Source organism: Macrotis lagotis, unplaced genomic scaffold (genome assembly GCF_037893015.1).
Source record: "Macrotis lagotis isolate mMagLag1 unplaced genomic scaffold, bilby.v1.9.chrom.fasta BILBYCTG115, whole genome shotgun sequence".
NCBI classification, from domain to species: Eukaryota; Metazoa; Chordata; class Mammalia; order Peramelemorphia; family Peramelidae; genus Macrotis; species Macrotis lagotis.
The window spans coordinates 340,881-364,320 of NW_027422022.1; the positions used below are offsets into that span (position 1 = coordinate 340,881).

General features: G+C 35.9%; 1 protein-coding gene across 1 annotated transcript; it reads left to right on the forward strand.

Annotated features, from left to right (window-relative positions):
- Positions 1 to 951: 951 nt before the first annotated feature.
- On the forward strand, positions 952 to 23,420 carry LOC141504115 (uncharacterized; the record flags this gene model as incomplete). The annotated part of the gene is made up of 6 exons (XM_074208952.1): positions 952 to 1,120; positions 3,091 to 3,263; positions 9,949 to 10,077; positions 18,860 to 19,116; positions 20,786 to 20,930; positions 23,118 to 23,420. Coding segments are annotated over exons 2-6 (981 nt in total), but the record flags the coding sequence as incomplete, so codon positions are not given.
- Positions 23,421 to 23,440: the final 20 nt, after the last annotated feature.

Genomic DNA, 23,440 nt, shown 5'->3' on the forward strand with positions numbered 1-23,440 from the left:
CTGTTTTGCAATCAAAACTAATCTAGTCAACATTCTTGAATGCCTACCAAAAGGAGCATAATAATCTGAATGACAGCCTTATGACAATGAGATTACCACTTCCAGGAAAACGCCATGCCACCATCCTTGGTGCCTATGCTTCCACCATGATGAACACTGATGAAGTTAAAGAAAAATTTTATGAAGACCTGGAGACCCTCATCATCAATGTACCCAAAGAGGACAATGGAAGGGTGAATAAGCATATACATTAGTTTCATGTTACATTAAGCATTTAGGATTTTTGTTTATTTTGTTTTGTTTGTTTTTTCTAATGGAAAAATATTTTTTTCACAGGCAGAAAGAGCCAAAACATAATTTTTACCTTTTCTTGTGTTTTGAATTTTAATGAGTCGGTTGGATGCTTTTTTTTTTGAGAAACAATTTAGTGAAACTACTTGGGGTTTTAATATGACCACATGAAAAGCCATTATATCTGACTGATAGAATTCCCATCTTCCAAAATTCAAGTTCTCCCTCCTCCATGAAGATTTTCTTGATCCTCTAAAATTCATATAATCTCTCTTTTCTGAATAACCATGGCATTTTGTTTTGAACTCTCTTTGTCACCAATTATGCTATGTATCATAGCCATTTGATTATCTTATTCTCCCTAACTTGATTGAAAGCTCCTTGAGGGCAAAGTTACTTATACAACCTTAAAGCTAGGAGGGTTTCAAACATATTCCACTCTGTACTTCTTATTTTACAGATGAAGAAACCTCAGATGAAAGAGAGATGAAGTAAATTGTTCGTGTCCCCACACCTATTAATGAATTATAATTTGAATCCAGATCCTTAGTGTTTTACTCAATTCTGAATATCCAGCCACTAAGTGATTAATAAATATTTGTTGTATTGAATTGAATGCCACTAAGTGATTAATAAATATTTGTTGAATTCAATTGAATGCAAGTGGTCCTGTCATTTCATCCCTGCGAGGTCATTGCTCAGCAACCATCTCTTTGAAATGTAAACATTCTACATTCTACAGGCACAGCAGTTGCAGCTACTTAATGAGATGCGCAAACCCTTCCCAGGATCGGTCTTAGATTTTCATTTTTCTACTTTGCCTGATAGGGTAAGAACTTCTCACTTCATTTATCTTCTACATATAGCATAATACTTTATATCTTACATTAAAGCCTTTATTGAATTTTTAAAATTACCTTAGAAATAGTTAAAAATAAGAGACATATAGCCATCTAAATCACAGGATTTGATCTTCAAGCAGCGTCCTGATTTTCTAGTTCTTATAAATGTAGAATCATACTATTGTATTCTTGACATTATACTTCAAAGGCTCTGAATTATATCGGGATTTTTCTGATACATTTCTTTGTCACCTTCTTTTCTTTTAAGAGTGATACTGAGACTCGGGTCAGCGTAGCCATGGCAACCCGTGTCCTCTCGGCCTGTGTCCGCTGCCCCCGGAGCCCCCGCTCGCCTTGCTTCGGAGTCTGGGTTCGGCCAGTCCGCGGTTTAAGGGGCGGCGATGGCGATGGGGTTTAGGGGGCCCGATGGTTGGCAGGGTGGCAGAGAAGGCAGGCAGAGGCTGTTTCAAGAATATCACCAAAGTTGAGCCACCGATATAGTGACATGCCCCCTCTGACACTGGAGAGCATTTAGGACTGTGTCCTCTGTGTCTTCAAACTATATGATTAGATTGACTCAGAAAAGCTTTCAGTCTCTTTCCATTTCATGAAAGACCTGGGGTTGGATAGTTTGGACCAAGTAAAAATTATAATGACCATGGAAGATGAATTTGGGTTTTAAATTCCTGACACAGATGCCAAAAAATTAATGTATCCACAAGAGATTGTAGATTACCTTGCAGATAAGAAAGATGAGTACCAATAAACTATTTTTTTTAATTTTAAAGAACTCGGATGATCCCAACTAGTGTCTGAATGTGAGAACTCATTAAGATACCGTTGCTGCTTTTGCCAGACTATTTCTGTTGGAACTATATAAGTTGTCTAAATATGTGTTGACCTTTAAAAATAAACATACAAAATAAAAAAAAAAAGAAAGTGATACTCTGTTTCTCCCTATTAGCTCAAGAATTGCCATTAAGCTTCACACTCAAGACAAAGTACCAATTTAGACTATATAATTCCCAGATAGGATTATATATTTCTCCCTTCTCATCCAGCAACTTTTACATGACTGGCAAGATTTTGTTATGAAGAACTTATTAACTAGAGCAAAGATATAAATGACTAATGCAATTCCTTTCAGGTATCACTTGTTTTAGTTACAGAAGTCTACCCTAATTTAAGAAGAACCTTCTGTTTTGGATAGAAATTCTGAGGGTCTTTTTTCTTTTCTCAGATTGATTCTTTTATGAAGGCGAAATAGTCTATCTTTTTCCTTACTTCTTACCTAACCTTTTTTACTGAATATGTGTTGTCTCAGGCAAAGTGAGAGCTGCAAAAGACCTTAGTTTACAAGGCCAAGGTCTCCCAGTGCATCTTCAGTCATCTCACCATCCTGATCTATGTTTTATCAGTAAACTCTGATGACTCTGGAAGAGAGAGTGAGGTTGATGACTTAAATCTAATTTACTTGGAAGTCAACACTCTCCTGACATCACTGGTCCTCTTAAGAACAAAGAATGAACAACAATCAAGGCCTATAATTCAATTGTGTGGGTTAATATAATAATTTAACATATAAGATTCACAAATTATTCATATTATATTTTATATGTAGGTGGCTAGATGGCACAATATACATATATATATATATATATATATATATATATATATATATATATATGTACATATATAAATATATGTATAGACATATATAAGCGTATATATAAACACAAGTTACTATAAGTCACAATCTATTTATTGTGTTTTGATTACCTCTTTAGAAACAAAGCCCACCTTCAGGTATCACAGTAATTTAAGCGGGCAACTCCTATGAGAACTTGCTAAATAGAGAGAAAGAGACTGCAGTAGAACCTATCTGAAGGTATTAATATTGATTCTAGGTGGACCTTGTGATCACCTCATCAGTGACACATATATTGGCTCGTTGCAGAACCAGATGCTTCCATTTATGCTGGCATGGAAGATCCTCATCAGTTTGTAAGCCAATCAGATTCAGGAAAGTCTGTTGCTAACGGAAGCAAAGGACAACATGAGACTATGATACCAAAAGTCGGGCATCCATCATTTCACCCATCTTGGAAAAATCGTGCAGTGATGGGTCAGGTACTCTGTTTTTTTTTTCCATCTAGTTTCCTAGCCTTTCCTTCCTAATACTGTGCAGTAGTTTTCCACAAACTTGTTTGGGGTTTTAGTCTATGCTCTCATTGAAACAGAAAAAAAAATGTTCTGTTGGATCTCCATGTTGGATGTCCATCTCCCCATAACTAAAGCAACTGTGACTTCCACAACTCCTTTTCTTCAAACCTTCTTGTAAAAGTCATTAGAATTAAGATTCTTTGAATCCTTGCTCAGATATGATCTTTGATTTTATTACTAACAACCCTGAAACAATTAATAATGAAACATTTTCTTCCAATGAAAATTAAAACAGAATTTTAATTTTTTAATTTGAATTTAATACTTATGATGTGTTATGTGACAGCCTCTAACTATAGAGATAGCCAGTTAATATAGACTCATTCACTTCATCAATATATTTTTAAGCTAATATTCTAAATGGAATGACTAGAATTCTACAATAAAATGTCCTCTTAGAAAAGAGGCAAGGAAATAAAGGGTAAAAAGTCTGAAACTGTTCTCTCTATTTCTCATCATTTTTTTTACATTTTTTTGCAAGGGAATGGGGTTAAGTGGCTTGCCCAAGGCCATACAACTAGGTAATCTTTAAGTGTCTGAAGTCTAATTTGAACTCAGGTCCTCCTGTCTCCAAGACCAATGCTCTATTCACTATACCTCTAAGCTGCCCCCAACAAACAAAATTACTTTTCAGAATTCTTTAAAACCATTAAAACATCTTAGGTGACTTCAAATTTGCAACATATATTATTAATTCCAATATAATAAAACAACAATTAAGAATACCACACAAATTACTACCTTGTACAAGCAATCCTTCCATTAGTACATTATTCATGAACCCACAGAGCTATCCCAGAAGGGGTCATAATTTTTGATATTTTACTTACTGCGCTTGAAAGACAATCACATGTTATTCCTAAGTTACAGCAATGCAGTATTTAAATATCATATATTCACAAGAGCTAACTAAACATTGCAAATATAATCCCTTTGCAGTTACAAAAGAATTTGACATAACTGAGAAATACACCTTACTCATCAATACGTTATCTGACAGTGGGACTACACAATTGCTATTTGTTCAGAGCCCCCACATCAGCTGTCTACAGTTACCAAGAGCAAAGTTCACATTCTTAACTTCTTTAAAATTGAACATAACATTGTTAATTTACATCAAACATAAAATTCTTAATTAAACACTTCATTTCCCTTAGAACACGAGCAATATGTCTCCACTGCTATCTTTAAACTTTTATCTCCCAGACCTCTTTACCCAGATCCTCGAAGGATCCAATCTCATACACATGATAAATTTAAAACCCCAATGCAATTATAACTAAACTTCTAACAGTTTAGTTTGATAAAAGCTTTCGAGTACTTTATACAGAGAATCCAGTATTCACATTCCAGAAACTCCATCCAAAATAAAAATGTAATGAACTAGAGTTTTGTCCCAAAAGAAATCAGTAAATTTCCCTGATAACATAGGTTTTCTTCTTAGTTTTATGTATGTGTGTGTATATATGTAGATGAATACATACACACACACACATATTTTCTTCTTAGTTAACCTAATACCACTTTCCTTTAACTCAAAGGTGTTTTGATACAGTTTTTAATTCCTCCCATTCTGTACAAAATCTGTCAGAATGTAACAAAACTAATAACTTTCTTTTAAAACCCTCACAGTGATTACCAAAACTCCAGTTCAGAAACATGGTGAGAGTCATCACTCTTAGGCCATATAACCAGAGCAGAGACATTCATTAAATATTATGTCCTTTCAATAAATGTAACTCCTAACCCATGGATTTTATATTCCCTTCCTTTCCCAATCATATATCTGGCCTGCGGTGGGGTCTCTTTCCTTTTAAGGCTTCAGTACTTGATATCTCATGCCCACCCCCATGGCTGGGTGAGGCACACCTCAGCCAGATTTAGTTTAGAGTTCAAGTCTTAACCAGTTGGCAGATAGGATCAAGGCTGCCTTGCCTTCAGTCTACCACACCCTTCCCCCAATCCAGGGAGAAAATAAGGAATTTTTCCCAAACAGTCATAAGAATAAGGAATCTTCCCTACTATAACTTCTCAATCTTTTCTTAAAAGTTCTTTCTCTCTTCTAACCTGTCCTCAAACCACAGTTTTTTTCTCTTTAACTCAACCCACCAGGACATCTACCACCTCAGTGAGCCAGTGGCTGCCTTGCTCCTCAAGTGTGGAGGCAGCCATTGCATTAAAGATTTTGGGGAAATTCCTGGCGAGGGAACCCCAAATCTCCCTCCTTTAGGACACCCTATTATTCTCTGGCCTCTCCTTCAGGATAAATCTCCCAACTGGAGGACTTCTCAGCCAGTTCAGGGTGGTTTTGACCACTGATGCCACCCTTGAAATCACTTGTTTATGTCCCTTCTACTACAAGACATTTTGTTTTTGTTTTTTGTTTGTTTTATTTTAGGGGTTTTTTTTTGCAAGCAAATGGGGTAGTTTCTGTTTTTTTGCCAAGAAAACTCCAAGGATAAAATCCATGAGGTAAAATAGTGTTGGACAAGTCTAAGTGACAACAGCAGCAGCAGCAGCAGCAATATAAAATAGCACTGAATTTTTTCTAAGAACCTGCGATAACCAATGTCAGGAGTACCTGAGTTCAAATCCACCCTCAGATAATTTATTACCTACCTGTGTGGCCTTGGGCAAGCCACTTAAGCCCATTGCCTTGCGAGAGAGAGAGAGAGAGAGAGAGAGAGAGAGAGAGAGAGCTTTATAAAATGGCATAACTCTCAAGATAGGAGTGATGGGGCCATTATGATCAGTTTTCTGGGCATAGTTCTCTATTGCTCTTCAGAATGAATGGATCAGTTTACAACTCCACCAACAGGGTATTAATGTCCTAATCTTCCCACAATGTCTCCAACAATGATCTTTTCCCTTTTTCTCATTTTAGTCAGTTTGATTGTGAGGTGGTTCCTCATAGTTGTTTTAATTTCCATTTCTAAATGAGATGAATTTTGCAAAGTACTTAGCTCAGAGCCTTGCTCTTACTAAATACTAAGAAATGTCTGTTCCCCCATTTTTATTTGCTTTTTAAATATTAATGCCAGAATCATAATCATTCTCTTCCTACCCCTCAGTACAAAACCATTGAAAAACTCCAGAAATCTTTTCAAAAAGTTGAAACAATTAAAGAGAAGGCAAATAAAAAGGTGACCAATTTGAAAACAACATTAAACTACACTGAGCCAGAAGCCAGAGAGGACAAAGAAAGTGCCTATCAGAAGCTGGAAGCTCTTACTAATGAGCTATATACAGTAAACAGAGAAATTGAAGCAGTAGTAAAACGAGCAAAAGAGGTACTTTTCCCCCCGACATTCAAAAAAGAGCCTTTCTATTAAAGTAATGTCTAAAGAAGTAGTCACAATTTAGCATTGTGATTAAAAAACAGTTTCTCATATTTGTTGCTTAGGGAATTATAGTCTCATTCAATTACTGTGGAAATCTTTATTTTTCAAGGATTGATTTTCTGTCATATGATGGTTTACTAGAAAACTGTTCTTTCTTCATTTTAAAAAGTCTCCATAAGATATTGTATCTTTAGATATGTTCCTTAATACCTAATTCAAAATTTATTAGACAGCTACTGACAATAGTCAGTACCAATAGTTTTTACTTGAGTAAATACAAAAGCAATGAAATTAAGTACATTTTATATTAAAATATATCATGATACTCAGTACTCTTCCTATGCACTCATTATGCCTAGTATTATTCAATTCAACAAACATTAATCAACTACTCATATGGTCACACTGCATTTTACTAGGAGGATATAAGGCAGCTGGGTGGCCGAGAGAGTTCTGAGCGTGAAGTCAGGACTTATCTCCTGAGCTCAAATCTGGCCCCAGATACTTATTAGCTAGCTAAGCAAGTCACTTAAGCCTGTTTCTCTCAATTCCTTATCTGTAAAATAAGCTGGAGTAGGAAATGGAAATCCCAGATGGTGTCATGAAGAGTTGGATATGACTAAAATGACTGAACAACAGTGGGGCATAGCATGTAGATAGATGAGCAAATATAAGGCAATTTGAAGGGGAAGTGTGCATTAACAAATGGGTTTTGTTAGAGAAAGGGTTTTGTAAGAGAGATACAAAAAGGAACTTGAAGATTTTTGAGAAAAGGAGTGATAGAGATAGTGATAGCCTTAGGAAGACTTATTTTGTGAACTATGTCAAGGATAGATTGGAAGAGGCAACAAATGGAAGCCAGGAAACTAATTAAGACACTCTTACAGTATTGGAGATGATGAGGTTAGTGGTTGAATGAATATAGACAGGAGGATGCAAAACAAATTTTGAGGCTAGACTCAACAAAACTTGGCAAAGGACTGGAATTCAATTGCTTTTGTTTCATACAGTTCCTTCTAGATTGTACACTCCATGAGGAGTTTCTATACAGGGGTTCCAAAAGTCTGAATAGCTTTGAGATTTTGCAACTTATTCTCAGCAGTGCAATGCAAGACAATGCCAAAGCACTTGTGATGAAAAAAATGCTATTTACCTCCAGAGAAAGAACTTTATGGTATCTGAATGCAGATCAAAGCATACTGGTTTTTTTATGTTTTTTTGCAAGGAAAATGGGGTTAAGTGACTTGCCCAAGGCCACACAGCTTGGTAATTATTAAATATCTGAGACTGGATTTGAACCCAGGCACTCCTGACTCCAAGGCCAGTGCTTTATCCACTACACCACCTAGCTGACCCAAAAGCATACTATTTTCCACCTTATTTTTTTCATGTTTTTTTGCCCCTTTGGGTATGTGTTTTTATTTACAACATTACCAATATGGTAATATGTTTTGCCTCATTGAACATTTATGAGCATATATATCAAGTTGCTTATCATCTCATGGAGGGAAGAGTTAAGGGAAGAAGGGAGGGGGTAAATGAATGTAAAATATTGCCCTTATATGTAACTAGGAAAAATGTAGTTTTAAAAGATAATCTTTTTATATTATTTTTATTATTAAAACTTAAAACTACCATAAGTCTTTTTAAGAGACTATATTTACTATAGTAAAAATTCTACTATTGGGCATAGAGTAAAGATGCCTAATGAATTTTGAATTAGATATTATGAAATATGTGTGTGTGTATATATATATATATATATATATTATATATAATATATATATATATATATATATATATATATGCAATATCATTTTAAGGAGACTTAATATCAGAAAAGAACACTTTTTGAGGAACTTGGTTAAATGCTGGTTTGATGTTCTATGTTACCATTGTTCATAAAAAAAAGTATCTCTCTTGTGGAGTTGTCTTAAATGAATGTTAAAAATCCTGTGCCAATGATGCCAGGAACATACTGGAGAACGAAATGTCAAACCTCCTGTTTTTTTTTTTGCCAAGAAAACTCCAAGGATAAAATCCATGAGGTTAAATAGTGTTGGACAAGACTAAGTGACAACAACAGCAGCAGCAGCAGCAATATAAAATAGCACTGAATTTTTTTCTAAGAACCTGCAATAACCAATGTCAGAATGCTGCAAAGAGTCTCTAGAAAGTATTTAAGATTGATTTATAATAATCATTTAAGGAAAATAAATAATAACTGCAACCTAATATATGTTCTTCTTTTGTGAGGCTCAAGCTCTCTGAGAGGAATATTTGATTATCTGTTCTCTACTACAAATATTCGTCATTACAATTTTAAATCTTGAAAACTGATAACTTTAGGGAAATATATTTGAGGATTGAAATTTTTCTATCACCAAGTATCATGTGATAAATTCATGTTTATCCAATGATTATTTGAATGATAGTAGAATATTTTTCATTGTATATTAGTTTCATTAACTTTGACTTAAGAAAAAGATAATATAATTGAGAGTTTATTAATTGCTCTTCCCCTTATTTGCCATTAGGGGGCGACCTTGTAATAAAGGAAAAATATGTCTTAGCAAGTTAGCAGACAAATGGAAACCTAGGTCATAACGATGTTAGTAAGAATAATCATGAACTATGATTTGGATAAATTTCCAATTAAATATCTCTGGGCGTCAGTTTTCTCAAACATTCTCTCATTCTACTCTACCCCCAGAGTCCTCCCCAGTTTTAAATCCTATAATCCTCTGGAATTAAATAGTATCTGCCTCGTTCCAAAATAATAAGAAATAGTCTTTGGGTGACCCACTGTGGCTTATAGTCATTGCAAAACTTTTACTGGAAGTTAGACAAATTTTTCTCAGTGCTTTTACATAAACTTTCATGGTCCCTCTGCTCCATAGATCTATCTGGGTAGATACATTAATGTGTAAGTTAAATTACCCAGAATTTATTGTGCTAATGATGTGTCAGTCACTATGCTTAACATGGGGAACTTCAAGAAAGGCAAAAGACATGTCCTTACCCTCAAGCAGCTTACATCCTAATGTGGGAGGCAACAAGCAAACAATTATGTGCACAATTCAATCTTTTATCTCAGATAGTAATGGTAGGACTGTTTTTGAGAGGGATCCTTAGAAATGTGTCCTTCCTTAACAGGGAATATTTGAAAAACTATTGTGGGATTGTAAATTTTTAGTTCTATCCATAAGGCTGGTATTAAAGGCTCACATACTTGCAATTTCTCTTTTCAGTCTCCTTTTGACCCACCCCTTGAAGCAGGCTCTTCTCCAAACTCCATGCTGTACTTCAAAAGGGGAGCTAACTCAGTTCATACTGACTTTGCAGACCTGCTGGTGAAAAACAAGACTCTTCAAACAGAGGTGTGTGGATCATTTACAAACAGAATTTTCAGGGAAAATTATTCCTCAATAAATGTGGGAAAAAATCAAGCTGATTACAATTTCCTAACAATTTTTTGTACTATGCTATTGGGAGTATACCTTCTCACCATGGTTTTCATAAGACCTAAATCTCTCCAAAGAGAAGCTTTGAATTTTGTGAATAGTGAGGTGGTCTTCAGGTAGAATGACATATCCTAAAGAAGGAACAAGTGGCTTCTTGGCAGGCATGAACCAAATAAAAACAACTGACAATTATGTAGACCTTTAATTTTTTTAGGTGTTCCAAAGAGTTTAAGGTCTAAAACTGCACTAAGACTTTTGGAATATCCTGAGTGGAACATTATATAGGCCTACTACAACTTTATCATGTAAATACTATAACACCCTTTGAAACATTAGGAAACTAAGGTAAGTGATTGACCAACGATGTCACAATTGGTGTGTGTTAGAGATGTCAATTGAACTAACTTTCTGTCCCCGTACCCAGCACTAATCAGTCATATTAGGCTGTCTTTCCTCACCAGCCTGAGGAAAATAACCAACTGAATTTGAGATAATCCCATGAACTAGAAAGTATGAATACTCACTTCTAAATTTTAACTGTATATCAAACATCTACTTCTATCAGTGAATGATTTATTAGGTGAAATAGTAATATCAACAGATAGAAAAAACAACAAAGAAGCTTTTCTAGGAAATATTGTGCCTCTTGTTTCCTGTTATAGAAAGGGGGGGGAGTTGAAATTAATTATTAACTTCAATTTGCAAAAATATAATCTGACACCTGGGCTCATATTCCAAGGAGATCAAAGACAGAAAAAGCAGCTAGGTGATGCACTGGATGGATTGCATGGCTTAGAGTTCAAATAATAAGTGCTTGAGGCTAATTTTAACAATACATACAAAGTGAATGTGTTTATATATCATTGGAAAAATTTTTTAATTAAAAAAGAGACCTTTGAGATCAACAAAGTCTAAAACCTTAACTCCTTTTCCTTAGAGTTCTGAACCTAGAGAAAAACTCATCTTCCCCTAGTTCAAATCTGCCCTCAAATATTTAGTAACTGTGTAACTCTGGGTCACAACTCTATTTGCTTTTTCTGTACAATGAATTGGAGAAGGAAATGGCAAAACATATTTTTGTATATTTAGCAGGAAAATTGCAGATGGAGTCTTGAGGATTCAGACATGACTGATTGCTTGTTGATTCTGTTGTTCATCCTTCATTCCTTTGAAGAAGACCAAAGACATCAGGAGGGTGATGTCTTGACTTGCTAGTGAATTGATTTTAAGTGAGGCAGAGCAATACAAAGTCATTAACTCCAGAGTCATCACAGATCAGGGGGCAAGACATAGGTCAGGACTGGAGGAGATCTTGATCTTTTTAAACTTTGTCTGAGATAACATCAATTCAATAGCTAAATGTTAGAACAAGAACAAACACAAACAATAAATGTAAAAATATGCATTGTGGAACTTTTGTATGGTAATACAGAGCAGGAAATAAAATAGATATCTGACAATTGGAGAACGGCTCAATAGATTAGAAAGAAACAACAAATATGAAGATTTCATATCCACATGGGAAGACTTAAATGAACTGTTACAATATAAAGGAAACATATTTAGGAAAATAGTGCATATGATGACTTAGAATAATATAAACAAAGAACAATAAAATTGAATGTTGTGTAATTACAATGACCCAGTTGAACCTCAAATAAAAATTGAGAATATGTCCTTCCTTTCTTTCTTTGCAGGGGGTGGAGGACTATGGGGGTACAATTTTGTAGACCTGGTTGATAACATTATTTGTTTTGTGGAACTGCTTTTCTTTTTCTTTTTTTAATAGTTGCTACTAGGAAATGTTCAATGAAGGTAGGAAAAGATAATAATAAATTAAAAAGTAATTTTCAAAATTTTTATTTTTATTTTTTATTTTATTTTTTGAAAGGAAATGGGGTTAAGTGGATTTCCCAAGACCACACAGCTAGGTAATTATTAAGTGTCTGAGGCCAGATTTGAACTCAGGTACTCCTGACTACAGGGCTGGTGCTCTATCCAATGCGTCACCTAGATGCCCTGTTTATTTTTTTTTCTTTTATAATATTAAAAGTTTTAAGACATCTTTTTGAGACTCAAAAGAATGATGATGAATGAAGCAACCAAGGTCTGCAATATACAGGTATTCATAGAAATACTTTAATACCTTAAAAGTGTATTTGGCCATTTTTATTTTTGGTCTGTTTCCAGGGAGATCTAAATTTAAATCCTGCCTTAGACACTTATCTAGCTGTGTGACCTTGGGCAAGGTTCTTAATCTTTTCTCTGTTTCAGTTTCTTAGTCTATAAAAATACAGGTAATAAAAGTCCTTACTTCACAGGGTTTTTGGGAAGATCAAATGAAATAACATAGTAAAACTCTTTGCAAACCTTAAATGCTATACATAATATTAGCTACTATTGCTGCCACTTTCAGCTGTCAACCAGATGGCAAATTCTTGAGATATTATTGCCCAACTCTTCCTAGGATCTCATCTTACCAGGCACATGCATGTGATCCTACTTTTCCCTTCTCACCAATCCAAAATCAGTAGTAATAAGCAATTCTCTTTGTATCTTTATGCTATTTACCTTTAAAAATATTACTTTATTAGCTTGGATAGGTAATAATTCATTATATTGTTTCATTGTATTAATTATCCAATTCCTTTTAAATATAACTTGAAAAAGGACAGTAATTGGACAGCTAGGTGGTCCAGTGGATAGTGCACTGACCCTGAAGTCAGGAGGACATGAGTTCAAATCCAACCTTAGACACTTAATAATTACCTCTCTGTGGGACCTTGAGCAAGTCACTCAACTCCATTGCCTTGCAATAACCAAAAAAAAAAAGAAAAGAAAAAGGATACTAAGTACCATGGACCAGTTATGTAAGAGAGAAGTGATTGTTACATGCAAAATTTTTCTTTAAAAATCATTGATGTCATTTTCTGGAAAGCATGATAAAAAGAGGCAAAAGATAATGTTTCTTAGCCTCAATTTTCTTATAAGCAAAATGATGAATTTGGACTTATCTCAAAAAAAAATTTTCCAAATTTATGAAAAGATAGTTTTCAACATTCATTTTTGTAAAATTTTTCTCTCCCCACGCTAACATGGGAAGTAATCTGATATAGGTATTACATGCACAATCATGTTACACATATTTCCATATTAGTCATGCTATGAAAGAACAATCAGAACAAAAGGAAAACCATGAGAAGTAAAAAACAAATTGAAAACCCTGAAAATATTTTTAATATGCGTTTGGATCACCTACCACCCCTTAGACCCAGAAACCACCTGACCCTATGTTCTGGGACAGGCCATCCAATCCCAGCACCTTGCAAGAAGTAAAAAAGAAAATGTGTTATATCTGACCACTCTCCCCCCATGGTCCATCTTCTCCTCCATCACTCACATTCTCCCGTTCCCCCTGTCCCCCCCTTCTTACTCCAGATGTCTATACCCCATTGGGTATATATGCTGTTTCCTCTCCTAGCCACCTCTGATGAAAGCGAAGATTCCCTCATTCCGCCTTGCCTTCCCCCCCCTTCCATAGTATTGCACTAGCCTCATTGTAATAAAGAAAAATCTTATTATATGAAATATCTTGGCCTATTCCCCCTTTCCTTTTTCTTTCTCACATTACATTTCCCTTTTTTCTATTGACTCGATTTTCTAGCATATTTTATCGTCAAATTCAGCTTTCTCCTGTGCTTCAACTATAAAAGCTTCTTCTACCTGCTCTATTAACTGAGAAGGTTCATATGAGTAGTATCAGTGTCTTTTTTCTATGCAGGAATACATGCAGTTTAATCATCATTAAGTCCCTCATATTTTCCCCTTCTCCTCCAATTTCTGTGCTTCACCTGTGTCCTGTATTTGAAGACCAAACCTTCTGTTCAACTCTGGCCATTCCAACAGGAACACTTGAAATTCCCCTGGTTCATTGAAAGTCCATCTTTTTCCCTGGAAGAGGACATTCATTTTTGCTGGGTAGTTGATTCTCGGTTGCATTCCAAGCTCTTTTGCTTCCGGTATATTATATTTATTATATTCCAAGCACTATGAGTTTTTTTTTCTTTTAGGTTTTTGCAAGGCAAATGGGATTAAGTGGCTTCCCAAGGCCACACGGCTAGGTCATTATTAAGTGTTTGAGATGGGATTTGAATCCAGGTACTCCTGACTCCAGGGCCAATGCTTTATCCATTGTGCCACTTAGCCTCCCCCACTATGAGCTTTTAATCTAGTTGCTGCTAAGTCCTGTGTGTTCCTCACTGCAGCTCCACGATATTTGAATTGTGTCCTTCTGGCTGCTTGTAATATTTTCTCTTTGACTTTGGAGTTAAGGAATTTGGCTATAATATTCCTTGGGGTTGGTTTTTGGGGATCTCATTCTCAGGGAGGGATAGGTGGATTCTCTCCATTTCTATTTTTGCCCTCTGCTTCTAGGATATCAGGGCAATTCTCCTGTAGCAATACTTTGAAAATGATGTCAAGGCTCTTTTCCTGATTATGACTTTCAGGTATTGCAATAATTTTTAAATTATCTTTCCTCAGTCTGCTTTCCTTATCAGTCATTTTTTTCAATGACATGTTTCACATTTTCTTCTAATTTTACTTTTTTATGGTTTTGAAGCAATGAGTCCTTATTTCTCGTAAATTCATCAATCTCCCTGAGTTCTATTCTTTGTCTGAAGGATTTGTTTTCCTCAGAGAGTTTTCTTATCTCTTTTTCCATCTGGTCAGTTTTGCTTTTTAAAGCATTCTTCTCCTCAATAATTTTTTGAACTGTATTATCCATTTGACCTCAGCTGGTTTTTAGCATGCTATTTTCTTCAGCATTTTTTTTAGATTTCCTTGACTAAGCTGCTGACTTCATTTTCATGTTTTTCCTGCATCTCTCTCATTTCTTTTCTCAGTTTTTCTTCTAACTCCCTCATTTGATTTTCAAAGTCTTCTTTGGGCACTATCATAGCCTGATCCCAATTTATGTTTTGCTTGGAGTCTTTAGATGCAGGATCTTGTGATTCTTCATCTTCAGACTGAGTATTTTCATCCTCTTTGGGATCATAGATAATGTATTTCTCTAAGGTGTTCCTCTTTTTACTATGCTTGCTCATGTTCCCAGCTTAAGCCTGTTTTGGGGGTGCTTCCTGAGCTTTTGGGACACTCCCACAAGGGTTTCACTGTGTGAGGCTCTGTCCTCCCTCCTGGTCTGTGAATGAACATATGTGACCCCCTCTGCTACGGGGCTGAGGTGGAGGGGGTCCCTGCTGCTCTATGGGGGGGCCTAGACTGTGATTAGCATCTGCATGTGTTCAGTGCCCCAGATTCCTGTTCCAGGGACAGAGCTCTGCAGTCTCTCTCTTCACTCCCCTCCCTAGGTTCAATGGGCTCATGCCCTGGGGGCTCCTGCTTACCTGCTCCACCTGATTCTGTTTCCTGGATCTGGGCTGTGGTGGCCAGTCTGCTTGCTGTGTGCCCTTAGGGCTGGGCTTCAAGTGCTTGCTCTGGCAGATGTACCCCTGCTGTTCCCCCAGTTTGTGACTGGTGCTCCTCAGGGAATAGGTCAGGAAACTCCCCCACTACTGGGAGAACAGGCTCCCAGAGTCCTGGGACTGCCCCTGGGAGACTCAAGTTCTGTTGTTCTGGTGGGCCACCCCTCTGGCGGGCTGTCCCACCAACCCCGGGGAGCTGAGACTTTCTGCTCTTTTCCAGGTTACCTGGAGAAGGAGAACTGCTCACTGGGTCCCTCTGTGGGTTTTGTCTCTTGAAAATTTAGTTAAAGTCCTTAGTTTCCAAGATTTATAAGAGCACATCTAAGACATGATCCACTCTATCACCATCTTGGCTCTGCCCCTCTTTACTAGACTTCTTAAGATGGAATAAGATATCCTCCTCTTTCTTTCCCTGGATACATCTAAAGAAATAAAAATCTGTGGCTCAAAGAACCTAGTCCTTAGGTCACTTTTCTTGTTAGGTATTACAATGCTTTTAATTGATGCAATTTCTTCCAGTAACAAAGTGTTCCTGAACTTTTACTTGTTATAAAGAAAATGTTCTTTTACAATTTTTAAATTAAAAGTAAAAGCAAATTTGTCTTTCTCTTCCTGTAACTCGTTCTCAAGATCACACTCAGTCTAATAAAGAAATTTGAACTGAAAAATTAGATTAAGGTTTCATAGTTAAGAGCCAACTAAATGCAGTGGTAGCTCAATTTTCCTTCATTTAGAGGACTTTCTTTGCTTGCTCAGACACAAGGAAGCAGAGATTTCAAAATTTTCCCCAGGGATGAGAAAAGAAAAGTAAAGAATGAAGGAAAAGAAAGATGCGTCTGAGGAGAGAGGTACAGGAAATTCAGGGCTGGTTAATAATGATGAACATGAACCCAATCATGTCAGATTTAGGAAGGTGACTATTTCCTTAATTGTTGGGTTCAAAGCTCATAGTTATCGTTACCCAGAATGAAAGTAAATCCATAACTTGTGACCATAGCAGGTGATAGCATGACTGGCTTAATTTATAAAGTTTCCATTGTGGAAGTCATCTGTAAGTATACTATCAATATTCTTTTCTCTATAAATAGAGATCATGACATAGTGTACATGGATGTAAACTCACTATATTTAGGGATTTCTTTAATCTTTGTATCCATAACCAAGAGCCTGGTTCTTAGTAAATACTTTTTGATTGATTTCTTGGCCATAAAGTAAAAAAAAAAGATCCCTGTGTCGTCCCTACTTTGAAATCAACCAGTCGTGTGACCTTGGGTGTCCCTCTCTAAGACTGAACAGGAAAAGAAGGTATTGATCTTCATTGAAAGATGAGATTTCTTGCTGTGAGTTCCTTATACCAATGAACTCAGAGTTCTGGCAAAAAAAAGAATCTAAGTGATAATCTCCTAGATATATATTAACTACCCTCCTCATGGTAATGGAATCTGTTCTAGAATTTACAAAGGAGGGTATAGCTAAAGAACTAGCTGTCTGTGATCTTGAATGAAGCACTTCCTAGATTGGATTAGATATCTCTTTGCTAAGAAAACCCCAAATGGGCTCAACCACAGTTGTAACAAGATGGAAATATGACTCAGCAATAGCACCACTTAGAAAATTAGTGTTAAATGGCACTTAAAACTTCTAGAATTGGAGTCCATAACTTCTAATGTGATGAAGTAATGTTGAAAAGATACCACTGGCTATCCTGAGACACAGGATAGGGAGAGGAAAAAAAGAAAAATGGAAAACATTGAAAGGGAGAGGAGAAAGAAAACAGTGAGAAGTTCTTGGAGTGGAGCGGGGAAGTACTTTCCTAGGATGATAGATACTCTGAGGCATCTGATATAAATGGTAGCTACAGTTTTAGAACAACTCAGGGATGAGGGAATGTCGACTACAGGGATACTTTTGCTCTTTTATTTCTATTTATTTTGCAGAAGCAGCACAAAATAGCTAGGAATTAAGCCATCCTACCAGTGAGAAAGAGACAGCTAGATGATTCAGTGAATAGAGCAATGGTTTGGAGTCAGGAAGACCTGAGTTCAAACCTGATCTCAGACACTCATTAGTTGTGTGACCCAGGGCAAGGCACTGTTTGCCTTGATCCACTGGAGAAAGAAATGGCAAAGTACTCCGGTGTCTTTCCCAAGAAAACCCCAGTCTCAAAGAGTTGTCAGTACAGAACTGCTTCCCAGGGTTTTACGAGGATCAAATGAGATGATAACTATAAAGTGTTTAGCACAGCCACAAAGTAAGAGGAATATAAATGGTATCTTAATTATTATTAGAGCAAAGTAGCACATATGCCCTTTTCTTTCTTGTCTATTACAGAAGAAAATGTCCTTAAAATATGGAACTATTTATTTTGCATGTCCTATCATATGTGATCACAGCTTAAAAGATCAGACATTTTGTAGGAGAGTCCAGAAGGACAGAGTCAAGTTCAGTTCAAATCGGGAGTAGCATATTCAATCCGAGATGACACATTTTAGAAATGAATAGATGAGGTCGAGGTACCCCTAGATGATGGCAATCAGGATGGTAAGCTCATGCTATACAAGGAAAGTGACCTGGGGGAGGGGAATAGAGGAAATCATAATTCTCTTAAAGCCTTTGAAGAGTGACCGTTGGATTAAACTTGTTCTGATTGGCACCTAAACAGATAAAACTTGGAGCTATGGGTAGAAGTGAAAAATTGCAGATTTGGGCTTAATGCTAATATAAAACTACATTTATATAAAAAGCATTAATATAAAAATATAGAACAAATACTTAATAAGTAGAGTTAGCCAAAAGTATGATAAACTTAAAGGTCTTTAAACTGATGCTGGACGATGACTTGAAGGAGAAGTTGGAGAAAAGAATTCTTGGTCAAGTATAGATTGAACTAGATATGAACTTCCCAACTCCAAGATACTGTGGTTCAGTTAATTAAAGCTATAATTTTGAGAGCTTTTTAGTCCATAGTAGGTAGAAATAGATAGTAGAAATGGTAACATGAATAACTTCACTCATGAATTTGTATCTCATTGGTTGGCATGATTTTATTTTTATAATTTGATTATTTTTTTAATACAGGGAGGTTTCAATTTAGTTTATAAATATCAATATCCACTTTCTAGTCATTAATTTTTTAAAGTTCTCATTAAAGTTTATTTAAAGATTTCTATTATGAAGGTTAATACCGTCTTTATATTTTTCCTCTTCCTAAATAGGTAAGGAATCTTCAAAACAGGCTTCTCATGAAAGAATCCTCATTGAAAGAGATGAAATTTGAACTAGAAAAGTACAAAGAAAATTATATCAGACAGTCCTCCCAGAATCTGACCTTGAAAGATCATATCAGGGATCTAGAGGAGATCAATGCTTCAGCCTCCAGAATAAAGTCTTTGAAAAATATCAGTATTCAAAACCTTGAAAAAGGCAACTTGGACTTACGTGAAAGAGTGGCAGAACTTGAAAGCCATCTAAGGTAGGGTGTGTTTTCTAATTGCTATCCACATTGGGTGACATGGTGAAAAATTCACTTACAGGATGGAGGAGACTGGGCTCTTGGTCCTGCTACTGACTTGCTTGATGACCTTAGGCAAGTCACTTTAAATCTCTGAGACTCAGTTTCCTCACCTGTAATAGAAAAGATTGAACTTGTAAAGTCTAAAAGGTCTGTAAAATTGCTTTGATTCTACAGACATTTCATCATCAGCCCTGGAGTCAGGAGGAACTGAATTCCAATCAGTCCTTGAACACTTGATGCTTACTAGTGGTGGACAAGTCCACTTAACACTTATTGTCTTGCATCCAGGGCCATCTTCATTTTTCCACATCCATATCCAGCCACTGGATCCCAATCATAGCATTTAAATTAAGTCAAATTATGCATGGTTTTGGATTCAGCATTATGTAAAATGATTATTCCATTTCTTGATGAGTATTAGAGATGAAAGATTTGAAACTGTACCCTGGGCTCGGCTGTTAGGAAAAAAAAAAAGTACCACTAACCTTTTCTTGGTGTGTATGTATGTATGTATATATGTAGAAGGTATGGTGGGGTAAGGGAGTAGATTTCAGACCAGGTTACTTATAACAGAAAAACCTGAGGAAATCCCAGGAATTACAATCACAGTAAGGCTAAGGAGGAGGAAGTCTAGAAATGATTCTGTCCAAGTCAGTTACTTGAATTGTTTCAGCTTTCTATTTCTAATTCTATGGTGCTAATGTCCCACCATCCACCAGTCTGATTATTCCTCTGAGACTCCCATTTCTCACACTGTTTTGGAATGAAAATACTTAGGAACTTAAAATTGATTTGGGTACCAAACTAGAATCAAGAGATCAATATAAATTTAAGGATCAGTAGGTGGGAGAAAAGGATGACTCTTTCTGGTTGTCCAGATACTGTGAAAGGAGAGGAGCAAAGGACTGCTTAAAGGCAACAATCATTAGAATGACCCCCTTTGTGGCAGATCATCTCTAGAAGGTAAACCACAATTTCTAACAGCTTAACTTTTGCCTGAGTACAATGTCTGGAACTGGACAGTCCCTCTATGTGGCATGTTGAAGGCTTCCATACAAATTCTAAATGAAAAAAAAAAATAGAGGGGCAGCTAGGTGGTGCAGTGGCTAGAGCACAGGCTCTGGAGTCAGGAGTACCTGAGTTTAAATCCTGCCTCAGGCACTTAATAATTACCTAGCTCTGTGGTCTTGGGCAAATCACTTAACCCCCATTGCCTTGCAAAAACCTTTTAAAAATGTACAAGGTGAGTCACTATTCACCTTTTTTTTTCCAACAAGTGCTCAAGTAGTTTCTGTGTCTATATGTCAAATTACTATTTTCTTAGAAGTCTGTCAGTTTGAATGGGAAAGAAAATGAGCAGTAGAAGTTCTTGTAGAATAGACTCTGAGCGATAGATTTTTAAAGACAAGACAGCCATGCCCTAAAGTAGAAACCTTATTATTTTTCTTGGCATTTCTTGTGCTATTCGTAGCTTCTCTTCACAAATGGTTAATTTGACAACTGTTTAGATAGCAAAAAATCCACATTTCTCTCATGGAACATGGAACATTCTACTTTAAAGAAAAAAAAATATTCTACTTAGCATATAATAAATGTATAAGATTAGGACTTTTAATATCATCCACAGAATACAGCTTATTGAAAAAGAAAAGGCAGAACAAAAAGCAGCTGGTTTGGAAAAAAAGTTGGTGGATGCCAGACACAAAGTAGCCTCTTTTATGAATTTTGATATGGAAGGGCAAGATGATTCCCCAGAGGTTTTAGTGAAGCAGGTAAGAATATTCTACTCCAAATGAATTTATAGAAAGATAATAATTTTATTCCATATTTTTACTCCTGTCATATATCTAACGAACTGGTTTGGTCGAAAACTGAGCAATTGCCCAGTGACAATGAGTTCTCTTTTCCAATTGAAGAACAAGTAGCTGACATGTTCCTTACCATAATATGGAACCTTAGAATTTCTTCTGTGGCACCACGGGAATTAATCTGATATTTTGGGAGAAGGTAGTTGAAAAACTTCCCTAGGTATTCTCCCATCTCTCAGGCACCTTTGGAAATAGTAAAGTAGTGGTAAAGGGCATAATTCAAGGAGGGAGTGGGCTAGTGGAAGAAGCTCTGAGAATGAGAATATTTGAATTATAGTCTGTGTTTAACTACTAATATTAACTACCTTAGTAAAATCAATTTGCATTATACTGTTATCTAGAAAATTAGAATTTAAAATATACTTTCTTCATTGTTATAGGTTTTGCTATAAAGATAAATATTAGGTGAAAAATCACTTGTACAATTCAAACATTTTATTATTCTCTTCAGTGTTACTATTATTATTATTATTATTATTATTATATTATCATCATCATCACTATTATGAAGTAGCTTAGAGAACCAATTTAACAACAAAAATAGAGAAGCCGAGTGACATAGTGAATAGTGTTAAGGTCTAGAGTCAGGAAGATTCATTTCCCTGAGTACATATCCAGCTTTAGAACCTAAATGGTTGTGTGACCTTGAGCAAGTAATTGAACCTTATTTGTCTCTGTTTCCTCATCTGTAAAACGAGCTAGAGAAGGAAACACCAAACTACTAGAGTATCTTTGCCAAAAAATAACCCCCAAACCCAAACATGGTTACAAAGAGTCAGACATAATTGAAAACTTAAGTAACAAGAATTAGTTTTTCCTTACATCAAGACTAAATCAACTCCTTTGAAATTTTCATCTATAGGGGAACCGTCATATCCCTCTCACTCTTTTCTAGACTATTCTCTTTAATTAGGGGCCGCTAGATGGAAAAATGTTTAGAGTACTAGGCCTCAGATACTTACTGTGTGACTCTGGACAAATCACTTAACTTCTGTCTCAGGAACAAATGAGATAATGTTTGTAAAATGTATAGGACAGTGTCTGGCACATAATGAGAATATATAAACCTTAGGTTTATATCATTATCATTATTATTATTATTATTATTTTATACTCCTAATCCTCATGTGTCATAATCTTTCCTTCCTTCATTGTCCTGGTTGACTTCTTCTATCTATTCTGTACTTTATTGATCACATCATGTGACCCTCAAGAATTGAGCGCAATGTTCCAAATCTGACTTCATAGAGTGGAGCCTATCACCTGCTTCACAATTCCTTGTTTGCAATGTGCTGCAGATCACTCATACCCACCAATGCTTATCTCTATGACTCGGGGTCACAAGGCAGGACTTTACATTCTTCCCTATTATATTCCATCTGCTGAGATTCAATCTAATGTTTCAGCTTAAAAAATCTTTATGGCTCCAGACTCTTATCTAATATGACAGTGTTTTCTTCCAGCTTTATATAAGTCATTTGATTAAAAAAATATTAAGCGACAGGAAAGCAACTGGAGATCTTTGGGTTGCTTTTCTACAGATCTTTGTGTAACCCTTTCAAAAAAATTAAAGAGAATTATTTTGGGACATATTTTACTCTACTCTGCTAGTTTAAGGTCTCCTCAATAATAATATTGACAATAACAATAAAATAGTTTCCATTTATATAGTACTTTGAAAACATTGAACTCTTCAAAGTGATTTTACACTTATGTCATTTTATCATTACAGCAATGCTGTGAGGAAAGTAGTACAAGTATTCTTATTCTCATTTTACGGATAAGGAACAGTTTGATAGATAACAAAAAAAAATCCACAGCAGGTAAAATACGTCCTGAACTCAATACCCTTGGCTCCCCAACCCACTGATTTTTGCTCTGGGCCTCTGATTCATCCTCTCAAAAATCTAGGGATTAGATTAGATGATATCTAAGGTCATATCCAGTTATGAAAATGAAGACTCTGCTGTAGTTGTTCTCTCAAATGAGAGTCTGTGACCATATTTATATTCTTCTTTTATCTTAGTGCAATAGAATGACTGAAATCACTCAATTTGAAAGACATAGATTTAATGTTATTGTCATCTTTAGGACACTGAGGAAGCTATCATGGCCAAGAACTTGGAAAGAGAAAGCATTTTTCTGTCAGAGAAACTGAAGGTTTGGAACAGATGTCAACCTGATTTGCTTCACAAGGGAAAGCAAATGTCTACAACAGAACAAAACCCAGTCAGCCTCAACTGGGAAACTCAAACTACCCAGACACAGCACCAGAGTTTCATTAATGAACTTGCTACTCTTCTAAGCAACACCTTTATTACTGTACCAGCTACAGAGGAAGCTGTGAGAGAAAGGATACAAGAACTCAGTATGAATGAACAGTCTTGGAAATATGTGAGTATGTTGACAGAAAA